This window comes from Copidosoma floridanum, unplaced genomic scaffold (assembly GCF_036245765.1).
Source record: "Copidosoma floridanum isolate Cflo_tuat_1 unplaced genomic scaffold, Cflo_Japanese_pri ptg000019l, whole genome shotgun sequence".
Classification (NCBI taxonomy): Eukaryota; Metazoa; Arthropoda; class Insecta; order Hymenoptera; family Encyrtidae; genus Copidosoma; species Copidosoma floridanum.
Window position 1 is genome coordinate 5,297,196 of NW_028321896.1, and position 14,836 is coordinate 5,312,031.

General features: G+C 32.9%; 4 protein-coding genes across 10 annotated transcripts in view; 2 read left to right on the forward strand and 2 right to left on the reverse strand.

Annotated features, from left to right (window-relative positions):
• The window catches only part of LOC106635866 (FGGY carbohydrate kinase domain-containing protein), a 13,163-nt gene extending 7,170 nt beyond the window's left edge, over positions 1 to 5,993 (forward strand). The window contains exons 1-11 of one of the 2 annotated variants that reach the window (XM_089593357.1): positions 2,600 to 2,785; positions 3,489 to 3,761; positions 3,838 to 3,949; positions 4,016 to 4,253; positions 4,324 to 4,451; positions 4,527 to 4,709; positions 4,772 to 4,979; positions 5,047 to 5,197; positions 5,261 to 5,335; positions 5,409 to 5,686; positions 5,764 to 5,993. In XM_089593357.1, coding sequence (XP_089449483.1) covers positions 3,585 to 3,761; positions 3,838 to 3,949; positions 4,016 to 4,253; positions 4,324 to 4,451; positions 4,527 to 4,709; positions 4,772 to 4,979; positions 5,047 to 5,197; positions 5,261 to 5,335; positions 5,409 to 5,686; positions 5,764 to 5,848 — 1,635 coding nt within the window. In that variant the 5' untranslated portion in view covers positions 2,600 to 2,785; positions 3,489 to 3,584 and the 3' untranslated portion in view covers positions 5,849 to 5,993. Of the gene's footprint in view, positions 1 to 2,599; positions 2,786 to 3,488; positions 3,762 to 3,837; positions 3,950 to 4,015; positions 4,254 to 4,323; positions 4,452 to 4,526; positions 4,710 to 4,771; positions 4,980 to 5,046; positions 5,198 to 5,260; positions 5,336 to 5,408; positions 5,687 to 5,763 lie in introns of those variants that run through there. The other variant, XM_014348048.2, reaches the window with a different exon arrangement.
• Positions 2,016 to 2,979, reverse strand: Pop5 (POP5 ribonuclease P/MRP subunit). The gene is made up of 4 exons (XM_014348050.2): positions 2,760 to 2,979; positions 2,551 to 2,696; positions 2,310 to 2,479; positions 2,016 to 2,233 (listed from the first exon to the last, which is right to left on the reverse strand). Exons 1-4 carry the CDS (start codon positions 2,777 to 2,779, stop codon positions 2,117 to 2,119), a joined length of 453 nt encoding a protein of 150 aa, XP_014203536.2. The 5' UTR covers positions 2,780 to 2,979; the 3' UTR covers positions 2,016 to 2,116.
• Positions 5,943 to 9,532, reverse strand: LOC106635802 (uncharacterized). 4 transcript variants are annotated; one of them, XM_089593359.1, is made up of 7 exons: positions 9,406 to 9,532; positions 9,171 to 9,234; positions 8,652 to 8,770; positions 7,818 to 8,176; positions 7,443 to 7,717; positions 7,135 to 7,372; positions 5,943 to 7,055 (listed from the first exon to the last, which is right to left on the reverse strand). In XM_089593359.1, exons 3-7 carry the CDS (start codon positions 8,720 to 8,722, stop codon positions 6,883 to 6,885), a joined length of 1,116 nt encoding a protein of 371 aa, XP_089449485.1. In that variant the 5' UTR covers positions 8,723 to 8,770; positions 9,171 to 9,234; positions 9,406 to 9,532; the 3' UTR covers positions 5,943 to 6,882. The 4 variants fall into 4 exon arrangements, with proteins under 4 accessions (XP_089449485.1, XP_089449484.1, XP_014203433.1 ...); XM_089593358.1 differs by lacking the exon at positions 9,406 to 9,532 and having other exon boundaries at positions 9,171 to 9,249; XM_014347947.2 differs by lacking the exons at positions 9,171 to 9,234; positions 9,406 to 9,532 and adding an exon at positions 8,830 to 9,154.
• A 1,993-nt stretch (positions 9,533 to 11,525) lies between these two features.
• LOC106635803 (N-glycosylase/DNA lyase) lies at positions 11,526 to 13,400 on the forward strand. 3 transcript variants are annotated; one of them, XM_089593051.1, is made up of 4 exons: positions 11,526 to 11,569; positions 12,006 to 12,137; positions 12,358 to 12,669; positions 12,742 to 13,400. In XM_089593051.1, the coding sequence occupies exons 1-4, from the start codon at positions 11,556 to 11,558 to the stop codon at positions 13,340 to 13,342; spliced, it is 1,059 nt and encodes a 352-aa protein (XP_089449177.1). In that variant the 5' UTR covers positions 11,526 to 11,555; the 3' UTR covers positions 13,343 to 13,400. The 3 variants fall into 3 exon arrangements, with proteins under 3 accessions (XP_089449177.1, XP_089449178.1, XP_014203435.2); XM_089593052.1 differs by lacking the exon at positions 11,526 to 11,569 and adding an exon at positions 11,678 to 11,940; XM_014347949.2 differs by lacking the exon at positions 11,526 to 11,569 and having other exon boundaries at positions 11,678 to 12,137.
• Positions 13,401 to 14,836: the final 1,436 nt, after the last annotated feature.

A 14,836-nucleotide genomic window follows, 5' to 3' on the forward strand; every position in this document is an offset into this window, starting at 1 on the left:
TAGGAGTACAATCGACGATAGCCGCGCGGGCTAAGTCTTTTGCCCCAGCCAAACTTGCCAGCTTTCGAATCTCTCTGATGATTTTTTTTTTTTTTTTTTTTTTTTTTTTTTTTTTTTTTTTTTTTTTTAATGTACGTTATACATAAAGTGTTACAACACGTTTATGTAAATAATTATATGTATAACGTTTTAATAGTAAGACATAATTTTAAAAAATACTATGTACAAGACAAGGTGAGTAAAATTATAAAACAAAATATTCGTCACTTATTAAGGAAATAAAAACATTATTATTTAGTGAGTTAAGTGTCGAATTATGATAATTAAAGTATTATTTAGTATTTAAAAATTACCAAACGACACGTCTTGATCATTGTTAATTTAATTCACTATTACATTAAAAAAAACAAGTGCGCGCGAGTCCACGAGCCAAGGATTCACGCTGAATACGCGCAAAAAGTAAACAAGACCAGTAGTTCACAGCCTTGAAAACAAAGTATATGCGTTAAAGTTTCGCATCTGCAGAATACGTTACAGGGTACAATACATATGATCTACACTACTATTTTTTGTTGACTAACTTTAATTCCAGTTTTAAAATGTTTACGAAAAGAATAATGGTTCTAACGTTGCTACCTTGACGTCAATTAACCCTGCAACTTATGTTAAATGATTTTCTTAATTTTGTTGCCTAGTCCTTGTTTTCTTTATTTTTATTTATTTATTTTTTTCTTAATTTCGAACGTGAATGTAAATAAATTACCGCGCGCGTAATGTGGCCACAGTAAATGTGCCGGTCTCAAGCCTGGAGAAACTACAGAGAGAGCGTGCTGTAATAAACATACTCTAAGCGAAAAAAAAGTTGTTTACTTATTAAACAACAACTAAAAATTCATATATTTTATTAATTATACTGTCTGAAATCAGCATGAATTTTTTCACTATTTTTTGTCGAGTGATTTTAGGATACATATAGAAAAATATTGAGAAATTGCAGCATGAGCTTTTATGGCAATCCATATTTTTCGACGAGACGTATTTCCAAGAATAAATACTTGTAGCGAAGTAAGTTATTAATGATACACGAATCAAAAAAAAGGTCGTGCAATTCGGGACAGATTAATGTATTAAACAGTGTTGCTTACCGACCATAATAATGTAATAGTGAATTAAATTAACAATGATCAAGACGTGTCGTTTGGTAATTTTTAAATACTAAATAATACTTTAATTATCATAATTCGACACTTAACTCACAAAATAATAATGTTTTTATTTCCTTAATAAGTGACGAATATTTTGTTTTATAATTTTACTTACCTTGTCTTGTACATAGTATTTTTTAAAATTATGTCTTAGTATTAAAACGTTATACATATAATTATTTACATAAACGTGTTGTAACACTTTATGTATAACGTACATTAAAAAAAAAAAAAAAAAAAAAAAAAAAAAAAAAAAAAAAAAAAAATCATCAGAGAGATTCGAAAGCTGGCAAGTTTGGCTGGGGCAAAAGACTTAGCCCGCGCGGCTATCGTCGATTGTACTCCTACTAGACAAGATGTCATACTTAAGTTGTGAGAAGTGGGCGGGGCTTAGGTTAAAGGTATGGGTAGGGGGACTCTCCCGCTCCAGCTTGCTCTATAGAGAAAGGGTGATTGCGCACTGCGCATGCGGCGAACTCCCTAAAATCTGGGAGCCTTGGTTGGGAGTATTCATTCGGAGTTACCGGAGCAGAGAAAAAAAAAAAACGCCCCAGTGGTCTTGCCGCCGCCGCCGAGACCGCCAGAGATGCAGAGTCCATTCCTGCGCACGCACGTGTTGACCTATTGGTGATTTCTATGAAACGACTCCTTTGATTGAAGGGCAGATTCAAAGGTTGTCTTAGAGAGAGGGCTTATTTAAAAATTTTTGTTCTTTTTTTCTAACAACTACGGTGTGATGGTATGCATGGAAATGTATTTGTAATTGAAATTTATCTAAATTTTAACTAAATAAAAAAATGTATTCTTCTTATCATTTTTACCCATGGTTACACTGGAGCTACTAAAAAACGTATTTTTAGCCAACAGCTATTCTTGTCTTATAATTATGGTATCACAGTCATCTTATTTTTTTACATAAAATCCTTCATAGCAGGTGTCATGGTCATTAATGCCGCCTCAAGGTCTTTTCTCTCTTTTGCGCTCTCCATTTTGCTCCACATTGACTCCAACTTCCTAGTCTGGTATTTCTAATGTGAAGTCAATGCTGCATAAATATGTTTACTCTTGTACTAAACACTTTTGATAATTACCAAAAAAATTTACCTTGATAAACATAAAACAATGTTTCATGGTGGCTCCAACGTAAATAATCTTTACAGAAACATGTTTACCTCCAACATCAATGATTTTTGGAACAGCTTTTAGCAAAAAATTGTGTGGCCCATGACGTACTTTAATCAGTGCAATTCTCGTGTGAGCGTTGCAATACTTTGCTTAAATAATATTAACAGTATTATTTTAAAATACAAATTAAAAAAAAATAGAGTATAAAAGCATGTTGTACCAGAAAAGCCAGCTTTTATCGCTGCAGTTCCGAAATCGCCGTACATCTCCCATACCTTCCTATGAATAGCTTCGTGTAAGGCATTGGTTTTTAAATTCAGTGATTGATCACCTTTATTCTTAAGAGACACTTGAACTGTTAAATATCTGCAACAAATGTTAATACTATTAAAATCTATGTAAATTCAACAGAAGTAAACAAACCATCACCTGTTCTTGTAGCGAACCATGTTGAGGTTAGAAATCGACTACACATTTGTTTCTAGGTTATACTATTTATTACATAAACTTGCGTACAATACTATATAGGCTCACTTTCTTTGCTTATAGAAATCCTTTTAAAAACAGAATACTTATGGCATCCAACTTTGAAAAATAACTATTGAAAAACTGACGCGATCAGATCACGGATCGTGCGGTTGATTGTGACGTCTGCAGTAGCAGAACACTTATGACATATATATTTACCGCGGTCGAAAATGTAAACAAAGAGATACCACGTGTTTTTGCAGCTTTGGAGCAATAAAAGGCTCCGGTTCGTTATCTGACGAGAGATAAGATTTTTTTTTTTTACATTGTGATGCAACTGATAAGCGTTTTTTTCATGACCGTCTGTCTTATCTTGCAATTTAGTTTGAAAAATGTTGATATTGGGTCAAAGGATTACTTTTCCAAAGCTTTTTGAAGAGACAATGATTTTTGTTTGCCGAGAAAATTGTCATACCTTGCGGTACAACAATAATATAATAATCGTGTGCTTCAAGAGTTTAAATAAACGTATTATTTAAACTTGACTGACTATGCCTGTGGATATCGAACATACATTTGCGTTTGAACAGTCTTATCTAGAGGTCATGCCACTGCAAACAGTTAATTTAGTCATGATTATGTCGCAAAAATATAGTAAATTTAAAGATAAAGGGATTTTTTTCGTTTCAGACACAAGCTCAGTTAATGCATGCATTCATACAGCCAAGAAGCTGACAGCACCACAATTGAACTTGGTTGAAAATTACTGCCCAAAGAGTGAAAAAAATGGACTATTTTGTGGGTGTGGATGTGGGAACAGGCAGTGTTAGAGCAGCTTTAGTAGATTCAAAAGGAAAAGTCATAGAAACAGCTGTTCATCCAATCAAAACTTTCAATCCACACACTAACTTTTACGAGCAGTCTTCCAATGATATTTGGTCAGCTGTTTGTCATGTAGTTAGGGTAAGGCTTTATGATATTTTTCGTTGGATAGTGGAATTTTGAAATTAAAACAACTTGTACACGTATTTTTTTTTAGACAGTTATAGCAGATACACCCAAAAAATGTATTAAGGGGATTGGATTTGATGCTACTTGTTCCTTGGTTGCAATTGATAAAAATGGTCTACCTGTTACTGTCAGTCTTACAGGTGATTAATTTTCATATGATCAAATATTTATGGATATATTATTGAAATTATTTCATTTTATTATAGGGGATGATATGCAGAATATCATTTTATGGATGGATCATAGAGCTGAAGAGCAAGCTAATTATATAAATAAACTTGGCCATACAATGTTGAAATATGTTGGGGGAAAAGTGTCGCTTGAAATGGAAATTCCTAAATTGTTGTGGCTTAAACAGAATTTACCAGATTCTTGGAAAAGAGTTGAATTCTTTTTTGATCTTCCTGATTTTCTGACATGGAAAGCCACAAGTATTGAATCTAGGTACTTTATGTTACTAAATTAAAAATTTTATTAGCATACAGCATTTAATTAATCAGTAAATTTATTGTAGATCTTTGTGCTCGTTAGTGTGTAAATGGAACTTTAGTGCTGGACCAATGGGAAAGAATCATTGGAACACTGATTATTTAGAAAAAATCGGCTTGTCTGATTTAATTATTAGTAATTTTAAAAAAATAGGTAAATTTCTTCAACCATGTACCTATTTATTTTACAATTTTTTGGAAATTTAAATGTACTCATAAAATTATAAAGGTCAAGATGTTAAACCTCCTGGATATCCAGTGGGCAATGGCCTCTCTTTAAAAGCTGCCCAGGAATTGAATCTGCTGGAGAACACTCCGGTTGGTACATCAATCATTGATGCGCATGCCGGCGGTCTTGGGATGCTGGGCTGCGCTGCACCAAATATTTCTTCTGATTTTACAAGTCGATTAGGTGAGATTAATTTTTTTTTAATCGAAAACTAAACAAAAGTTCATCACGTATTTGTATTCAAGGTTTAATTTGTGGGACATCAACGTGTCTCATGGCAATTAGTAAATATGAAATATTTGTTGATGGCGTGTGGGGACCATATTATGCTGCTATGGTACCGGATTTATGGTTAAATGAGGGGGGACAAAGCACGACAGGTAAATTGCTTGATCACATTATAGATACCCATCCAGCTACAACGCAGATACAAAAACAATTGTCTTCTAAGATGTAAGTGTTTGCAAGAGTTTTGAAAATCTTAATGTCAAATATTTTATGCGTTGATTTTTGATTTTAGGCACATACAAAATTATTTATCTTTGCTACTAAAATCCATTGCCAAAGATAAAAAACTTGCAAACGTGGCGTATTTAACTGAAGACCTCCACGTTTGGCCTGATTTTCATGGAAATCGTTCTCCTCTAGCAGATCCGACTTTATGTGGAATGGTAAAATTAACGTTATTTAATAAACATTTGTATCATGTGCATGACTAATTATTAGTTCAACAGATAAGTGGCCTAACTTTGTCTACTGATGAACAGAGTTTAGCGATTTTATATTTAGCTACCATGCAATCATTAACTGTACGTATTTTTAAAATTTCTCTTCTAAGGAACCCATTCAATGTTCAAAAATAACAAACATTAAAATTTGCAGTATGGTACAAAACATATTTTAGAATCTTTACTAGAAGCTGGTCATAAAATAGAATCTCTAATAGTGTGTGGTGGACTAAGCCAAAATCCCTTATTCATTCAAACTCAAGCTGATGTCCTCGGTTTACCTGTCCTTTGCCCTGTAGAAAGTGAATCGGTTTTACTTGGTTCAGCAATTTTGGGAGCTTGTGCAGCCAAAACGTTCCCATCAGTTCACGAAGCTATTAAAGCTATGGGAGGATCTGCTAATGTTATCAAACCTGTCACTGAAACTTATTTGTAAGTACTTTATTTAATTTTTTTTAATATGAATATTCACAATGTCAATGATACAATTTTTTATTTCTTTTATTTAGATTTCACTGCAAGAAATACAAAGTATTTAAAAAAATGGTTCAAGACCAACAAATGTACAAAAAAATAATGTCAAATTCATCGTAAATGTCGTTTATAATTTTATACGTTTTCTTATAATGAAAAATTATTCATTGTTAAGTGGGTAGTAGATAAATATACTTTTGATATATTAGTGAAAAACGATTTATTTTGATAAACATATACAAAATATACGTACAAGAATATACGTTTACAATAAAAAAAGTTAATTTTCATAATTCTTGTGTTATTAATAAATTAGCGCTCATTATTGCTTCATTGATCACTCATGAAAGGCACAAATTGCAACTCCTCAATCTCAAAGTGGAAAAAAAATTGACACACATAAATTCATTTAAATTATCCCCTATCAAAACATTATTATAATAGTAATTTATCAATCTATAATTACAAACCACCTAGAATTTCTAAAATCACGTTTCCACATGACAGTAAGTAACTGATTTGAGTACTTTGGTCAGAGAGATTATTTTAAAAATTTTGAAAAATATAATTTTTAACTTACTTAAAACCCAGCATTAAGAGTTGTGATTGCACTTGCATTGATAGAAACGTTTTAATAAAAATTATTTATAAAATTGTCTTGATTAAACTGTATATTCCTTTTTTTTTTTTTTTTTTTTTTTTTACAATTCAGGACTTAAAATAAATATTTTAGTATGATTCGATATGTTTACAAAATAGATTAAGTAATATATTTTATACTCACATCAACATCATTATAACAATAAAGGAATATTTCACTGGAATTGAAGAATATAATGCTATTAAGACACTTTAGCCTCTCTGGCTCAGTATGTGCTGTAAGACTTACAAAGGCAAAAAACCACTGATTTCTTATAAATTCTCTAAGTAGTTAACAGTTGTAATTAAACATAACTCAAGTTATTTAAGGCACTTGTGTGATTTTTGATTGTGCGCGAAATGTCGTTTTGGAAGACTTCTTTTCTCGCTTAAACTTTAAATATCTCAGAAAATATATAACTCTTACAAATAGTCTCTTTCTTAATAATATTCCTAGCTAAATAAATTATTTGAAAAGCTCAAAATAATACATTTTTAAATTTAAACACACAAGTTTACGTGAAAGGAAAACACTCGGCAATGTGTTGTATAATGTGCTCAAAAGCACTTGCTGGGGTCGTAGCGAATCTTTGTCTCCACAAGTGTAGATAAAAAAATTGCAACCCCTGAGCGCGCGTGGTGTCTTGAATATCTTCACATACTTCAATCCCTGTTTGCCATATGGTTTCTGTAACGGTATTAAGTAAACATTACAAACTTAATCAATGTAGTCGCTTAAAAGTTACTTTTTATCACAAATGACTGACCAATATTATTTAAGAGTTCATTCTTTCCAGGAGTATCATGAGTTTGTAAACCTTCAAGACTAACAACTTTGTAGTCTTTTAATTCTTTCAATGACTCATAATTGCAGCAACGAGCTTTCTTATTTGCTATGAGATAACTACCAGGTTTTGCATGGGCACAAATTTCTTTTAAAGCTTCTTCAACCATACCACACTTGGTTGCTTGTTTTTGATTTTTCGCATTTTTCGGAGATATGGACTGAAAATTTTTTAAAAATTGTTTATAAAAATTTTGTTGTAAATAATATATAAATAATAATGGTTCATACTTCTGGATTAGCGTTCATTATATGCATCCACATTCTAGGAGGAATATCCTTTACTTCAGCCATGCACAAAATGGTATGACAATTATTATTATTTCGTCTTTTAGTAACTGGAGCGTTAATTAAAGTTTCCGTCATATATCCACTAGGATATTCGTCGATAATTATAATTTTGTCTGGGCCACCTAATATCCATTCATTTATATGATTAACCACATACAGTTCAGCTACTTTTGCTAATTTTTCGTAAGTTTTTCGAACAACAAAGTGTTTTAATCCTGAAATGATATAATTCATTGAGAAAGTATAGATTAAAAAATTTAATTTGACTACTAGAAAAGAACGATGTTTACCGAAGAAATAATTTTTAATACTGACCTAAGTATGACACTACTACTTCAGAAGGTGTAAATTGACACCAGGCAACAATGATTTGCATACAGATTTTCAGTTCACACTTGATTTGTAAGAAAAATGAACTGTCCCTGATGAATTGTTTTTTCTTACAGTTAGTGCAATACCAGCAATATTTATCAACTACTCTGGAGGGTTGCCACGTAAGACTTTTGCCATTGCAGCTTTCAGTTAGGCAGTTCATGTCTGATCTGATTAAGCTTACTTCCTTCAGCCAGAGGCACAGCTCTCCTTCGTGTCCGTCATTGAGCATTTTTTTCACTACCATGTCATATGATCCTCCATTGTCGGTAAATCTTTCCGAGATCTCTTTGGCATGGCTGCTTAAATGGAATTTAAAATTTTAAACCTCTTTGACGATACAACGACATAGCCTACTTGATTAATGCAATAGGTATAATAATAATATAACCTCGCATGAAGAAATTAACAAAGTAATGGACAGATCATTATGTAAAACCAAATCGTACTTGAAGAAAAATCTCCATTTGTTGTTACATAAAATCCTAAGTTTTTGATAAAAAAAATAAACTGTATTTTTTAAAACAAAATCTACGGTCATAACAGCCAGGCTCTTATTAATTGAATAAGCATCCTGTTCCCCCAACAACGGCGGGTCATGGGGAGAGCGAATAAACACTTACCATGCCGAGCCCCCCTTTATTAAGTACATCTTATTCAAACTTAATACATGCTGGAATGCAAGTAGTATTACCATTTCTTATCTCGCTGAATAACGTAAAAGTATGGTAAGAAAAAGTAAAAATCTTTACTGGTATTAATAACACGTAGGTATACCTTGTGTCCTTGGGCTTTAAATCAGTGTTCTCGGATTGTTGCTCCATTGTCTCCATTGTTTCCATCGTCATTTTGACACTTTTGCCAATTTATCGAAGAAATATTACTGTCTCTTTTGCCTAATATTATTATTATTATTATTATTATTTGATAGTACTATCAAAACATTATTACATACGTCGCATGGAAGGAATCAATTGCATGTGAGCACACACTGTCCACACTGTAAGTATGTTGTATTGTCTGCAAAAGCTTAGTTTCGTATTTACCATAGAGTATTCTCTATGGTATTTACCCATAATACGCCCATGCTATACGTATACGTACACCTATAGGTGTATATGATGTGTGAATCAATAAAAACAACACAAAATATACCTAAAAATATTGTTGTACGTGGATGATTCTACATAAAATCATCCCTACTGTAGTTCATCAATTTGAACTTTGAAAATGGATTATTGTGCTTGATTTCAGGATTTATACGTTTTATTTGAAAAACTGTATGACGAAACTTACAAAATGAACTTGAAAACAAAACTTTTCAAAATCGTGTCCATCCGGAGTAAATTGAGAAATCCTGCTGAAAAAAGTTTAAAAGCAGAAAGAAATTAGTTTTTTTCAATTTCTTTCACCCTCGTTAGAATCCAAGTTAAATCAAGGTCATAAAAGATTTTATTTTAATTATTCTATAAATCACATTTAACGACTAACTTTTTTGTTTCAATAATGTCGTATACTATATTTACCATACCGTGGACTGAAACTGAAACTTAGAAAAATTTGAAACCCTTTCCTTCACCCGTGTAGCGCTGTACTTAGCTAAAGATGTCATTTTCAGGACTGAGCAAGCGAGAGAGAGGCGGTGGAGTGATGGGGGTCAGTGGGGATGAAACCCCCCATAGAGATATTAGAATTCTAATATCTCTATGTGAATTATGTGAAACCCTGATTCACACAAGCACACATGGCTTTGGTTCTTGGCTCTACTTATTCAATTAAGAAAACTTAAGTAGGTACTAGGCTAGTCTCCGTAGCGGAGGTGCCGATAGTGCCGATCTATTAGACCGTATATACTCATTTCATGGGTGTAATCCGCAATCGCCACCAGCAGTTGCTTGATTGGGGGGCGATACTGTCGATTTACTGCTCGTGGCGATTGCGGATTACACCCCATACAAATTAACTAGAAAAACTTGGTAGGCTGAGTGTCCGCTGCGGAGGGTCTATTGGAGCCGTTCTGTTAGACCCTCCGATCACTTTATACAAATTCCATAGGAACTTGCGAGGCTATAGTGTCCGAAGCGGAAGGTCTATTGGAGCCGATTCATTAGACCCTCTGATCACTTTATAAAAATTAAATTAAAAAACTTACTAGGCTAGTGTCCGTAGCGGAGGGTCTGCCAATCTATTGGACCGTACTCATTTCATACAAATTAACTAGAAAAACTTGGTAGGCTCTGTGTCCCAGCGGAGGGTCTATTAGAGATTGGAGCCGATCTATTAGACCCTACGCTCACTTTATGAAAATTCAACAAGAAAACTTGCAAGGCTATAGTATAGTGTCCGCAGCGGAGGGTCTATTGAAGCCGATCTGCTAGACCCTACGATAGAAATTCGCTTGAAATACGAATGAAATTATATGAAAATACTACGTGACATTATTTAAAGACCGACAACCGATAAAAGAGTCATCACAAGGACCTACCATACCGACCTCAGGTATCTTTGAGATGGACTGTAAACTTGCCGCAAATAGCACAAAAAATGTTAACTTTTTATTGTCAACTTATACGATTAGTTGCAGCTGGTTTATAGTTAATAAAGTGGCTCTACTGTACGTATAGTAACAGTTATTTATATCAGCGCCATCTAGCGGTCATTATTTTTTCGCCAAAAGTGGCTCCTAAAATTCTCAATCAGAGCAATCAGGATTAGAGCCATTTAGTCAATAAAAAACCAGCCGCAACTTATGATAAAGCTATAAAATAAAAAAATAACGATACATGTGTTTTAGGCGGCAAGTTAACAATCTATCTTTTACTCAAAAATTTATCTTCAAAAGTATAAATACATAGGAGGTCGATTTTTTGGTAGAAAATACATTGTTAACTTGCCGCCAAAAACACACGTAACGTTATTTTTTTGTTTTATAGCTTCACCATGAGTTGCGGCTGGTTTATAATTGACTAAATGGCTCTAATCCTGATTGCTCTGATTGAGAATTTTAGGAGCCACTTTTGGCCAAAAAGTTGAGACCGCTAGATGGCGCTGATCCAAATAATTATTGCCATTTGCAGTAAAGTCACTTTATTAACTATAAACCAGCCGCAACTGATCTTATAGATGGACAATAAAAATTTGACGTATTCTGTGCTATTTGCGGCAACTTTACAATATATCTTTTATACGAAAATTTACCTGCAAAAGTGTAAATATGTAGGAGGCCAATTTTTAAGTAATCTTTAAAGCCCAGAGCTATTTTAATAATTATAAACCAGCCGCAACTAATTGTCAAAACGTGAATTAAAAATTTCACGAAGTTTGTGCTGTTTGCGGCAAGAATAAAATTTATGTTTTACCTAAAAATTGACCTTTTTATGCACTTATACTTTTTCTTTTTATTTCCTCACATATTTATAGATTTTTAGGTAAATAATAAATTGCAAACTTGCCGCAAACTATGTGAACTACGTGAACTTGCATTTTAAATTTCTCAGATCAGTTGCGGCTGGTTTATAATTGACTAAACGACTCTAGGCCTTAAAACTCTGTTTTAGAATTTTAGAGGCCACTTTTCGCGCAAAAATGAAGACCGCTAGATGGCGCTGATCCCAACAATTATTGCTATTTACAGATAGAGCCATATAATAGATTATAAACCAGCCGCAACTAATACTGTAGATGGACAATAAAAAGTAAAAATTTTCTTTGCTATTTGCGGCAAGTTTATAATATATTTTATACCCAAAAGTCGACCTCCCAAACCATATATGGCTTATAAAAATTTTACTTAGTCTAGCCACTCTCCCCAGTAAAAAATTAGCCTTCGAAATCCTTGAGAAAATTACCAGTCAACTTTTCCAATAATAGGCGCCAATTTTTAACATTTTGACGGGTATTATATTTAAGACCAACGGAAAAATCTTGCTCAAAATCATATAAGTAGGTGTATCATATTGGTATGTCATTGTATTTTCACGCTACGAAGTGACGGCTGAATTTGTTGGTACACAGATGATTTATCATGAACGGGTTGAATTGTAGTGCTTTGATTTAGTTTACATTGGTTATAGCGTTTTATTTGTCGAATTAGTTAATGGTCGCCAGTATCGAATTAAGATTATTTTTCAGTTGGAAATTTGTGTCAACAATGACTGTGCCAGTAAAATGTGGTGTGGAGATGAAAAAGATTAGCGGCTCTATACCTTGTACCAAGGAAGAACTTAATCTCGGAGTTACTTTAAAAGGAGGGCAAAGTTTTCGGTAATTTATAATCACTATCAATATTTAAAACTAGGTATGTCAAACGTGCTTTTTCTTTGGTCACCTTATACTGGCGTTTTCACCAACTACGTTATTTTTCATTAATCAAAAGTTACTTTGTTTATAAAGAATGAATTGTGATCTTCTTTTACACAAATATTTTATGATAAAATTTCAATAAGCTAGTAATTTTTTAATGACATATTGTGTTTACAAAAAGGTGGACAACGGAGGAAAATGGAAATAATTACAGAGGTGTTTTCAACAGTTCTGTCTGGACAATATCACAAACTAATGAAATATTGACATACACAATGCATGGGTCTTTGCATAAGGATGTAAAATGTCATCATGTATTGATTAACTACTTTCAATTGCATGTACCACTAAAAGAACATCTCAAAGTTTGGTCTGAAAAAGATAGTTATTTCAAAACATCTTACAACGAAATCGGCACCGTTAGAATGTTGAATCAAGATGTTGTTGAGAATTTATTCTCTTTCATATGCAGTTCAAATAATAATATTTTACGGTACATTATTACTTATTTACATTAGGCTAAATTAATTATATTTTAATTGAATAATTTCAATAAACTTTCTAGGATATCTGGGATGGTAGAAAAACTTTGTAGAATATTTGGTAATAAAATATGTGAACTGGAGGGTCAAGATTATTATGATTTTCCAACAATAGAGGCTCTTGCAAATTCAAAAGTAGAATCTGTTCTGAAAAAGGAAGGTTTTGGATACAGGGCAGGATACATACACAAAAGTGCAGAGAAACTTGTGACGCTTGGTGGGAGAGAGTGGCTTTCATCGTTGAAGAAAGAAAATGGTTCAACTTATGATAATGCCAGAGAGAATCTCATGTCTCTGCCTGGAATTGGCCCTAAAGTAGCCGATTGTATTTGTCTAATGTCGCTCGGCCACTTGGAAGCAATTCCCGTTGACACTCACATATTTCAAGTTGCCTGTGCCAACTACATGCCTCATTTAGGTAAGCAAAAAACTGTCACTCCAAAAATTCATCAAGAAATAAACTCCTATCTACGCGAGATGTGGGGCCCTTTAGCTGGCTGGGCTCAGACTATTGTGTTCTGTGATAAAATTAATTCAACTGACAAAAGGAAAAACAAAAAGCGCTCTGTGCCTACAGAAGACAGTGTTAAAACCAAGAACTCCAAAAGATTGGTGAAACCGTAGTTTTTTACTCGGTATTTCATTAAATAAATATTTTTTTATTTAAAAAGAACAAAACGTATGTACGAGAATGAAACTTATTTTTTATTAAAAAATCAACATTATAAACTTATTTTTTCATTACTTTTTTCTTATATTCATAAATATGAATACAAAAATGTAAAAGTGTTCTTAGTTTGCGAAACTCACATTTAGTAAGCAAATAATTTTTCAATATTGTGGCTGTCGAGAAATAGCGAGATGATAACGAGAATCACTAGTATCACTCAGATGACGCTGATTATGAGCTATGTATAGGCTTTATTTTGTTAACTTCAGTCATTAAGAGCGAAAAAAATATTGATGATACAAGTCCTTACAATACTACGACGTTGCAATGTGTGTTGGCTGTTTGTACCTCAAAAAAACTGATAGTTAGCCCATAAAATATACCAAAATAGTATGACTTATTGCACTGTTTTAAAGATTGGCCGGAAATTTTGAAGTTTACTAAAGATTCATTGTTAAACAATTAGACAAGAAGGCATTGAATTTTTTTTTCTACTAAAGCACTTGCCATTATCATCCAGTTGCTTACTTCATGAAGCAGCGTTTAGCTTGCATCTGACACGGAATAAGTATATGGTGAAAGGATTATTAAACGTAAATGGGTGTACGTATTTTTTTTAATTTTATGGTCTTTTATTGACAACATAATGTTACAAAGCAATAAATCGTGTCTCGAACGGAAAACAATTTCCGTGAGTTTCAAAAAAGATACACAGAAATAATTATGACGAAACACTTTCGTGGGTTCACCCGTGGAAATGATGATTGGGAGGGTCGGAGATGTGTAGTTATATGCGTAAAAATGAAGGATAAGTATAAATAAATAAATAAAAGAAAAACGATAATTCAGGAGCATGTATCTATAATTGGGACATCGGTATATGTAATATAAAAAGAGACACAGCATTTTAGAGGATTAGGCCGACAGGCATTCACATGTCATGCATTCGATAAAGATAACACGCGCGAGCGGCTAACGCACGAAGGTACATTTATATAATATATATACTTAAGTTATAGATACGCACACATGTTACCTTACATTTGTGCACGACGGCAAAATTGCACTTGCACTGGCGCACTATTCTTTCCTTTCTTTCTTTTTTGCAACACTGCATCGTGTCCCATAATCGAAGTATTACACTGTGGTTAAGTATTATACACAATACCCAATGCTTTTTAACATCCAATTTCTATAATTTACATTCTCGTTTACGGTCTTAAAAGAACATTATCATATTGTATCGTAATTAAATAATCGTGAGTATTATTATCGACGATGATATTACAAAAACTCAACTACTTTTATGTCAAAACATGTAAAAAAAGTCATGACTATGAACAATAATACGACTATCGTCGCGTATTTAAACGTAAACAAATTAAGGCAAGTTTTTCAATATAGCTAAAAGAACAACAATAATTGTAATAAAAATAATAACACGTTTA

Bases quoted from the DNA above. Each gene is read 5' to 3' on its own strand.
- Pop5 (XM_014348050.2), bottom strand. From the start codon at position 2,779: ATGGTTCGCTACAAGAACAG. The intron at 2,480-2,550 runs GTACAACATGCT...ATATTATTTAAG, and splicing joins GATAAAAGCTGGCTTTTCTG to CAAAGTATTGCAACGCTCAC. The intron at 2,234-2,309 runs GTAAATTTTTTT...ACTTCACATTAG, and splicing joins ATTGTTTTATGTTTATCAAG to AAATACCAGACTAGGAAGTT.
- LOC106635802 (XM_089593359.1), bottom strand. From the start codon at position 8,722: ATGACGATGGAAACAATGGAGACAATGGAGCAACAATCCGAGAACACT. The intron at 7,718-7,817 runs GTCAGTATTAAA...ATATCATTTCAG, and splicing joins AGTAGTAGTGTCATACTTAG to GATTAAAACACTTTGTTGTT. The intron at 7,056-7,134 runs GTCAGTCATTTG...ATACCGTTACAG, and splicing joins TGAACTCTTAAATAATATTG to AAACCATATGGCAAACAGGG.
- LOC106635803 (XM_014347949.2), top strand. From the start codon at position 11,971: ATGGTCGCCAGTATCGAATTAAGATTATTTTTCAGTTGGAAATTTGTG. The intron at 12,138-12,357 runs GTAATTTATAAT...GTTTACAAAAAG, and splicing joins AAAGGAGGGCAAAGTTTTCG to GTGGACAACGGAGGAAAATG. The intron at 12,670-12,741 runs GTACATTATTAC...TAAACTTTCTAG, and splicing joins TCAAATAATAATATTTTACG to GATATCTGGGATGGTAGAAA.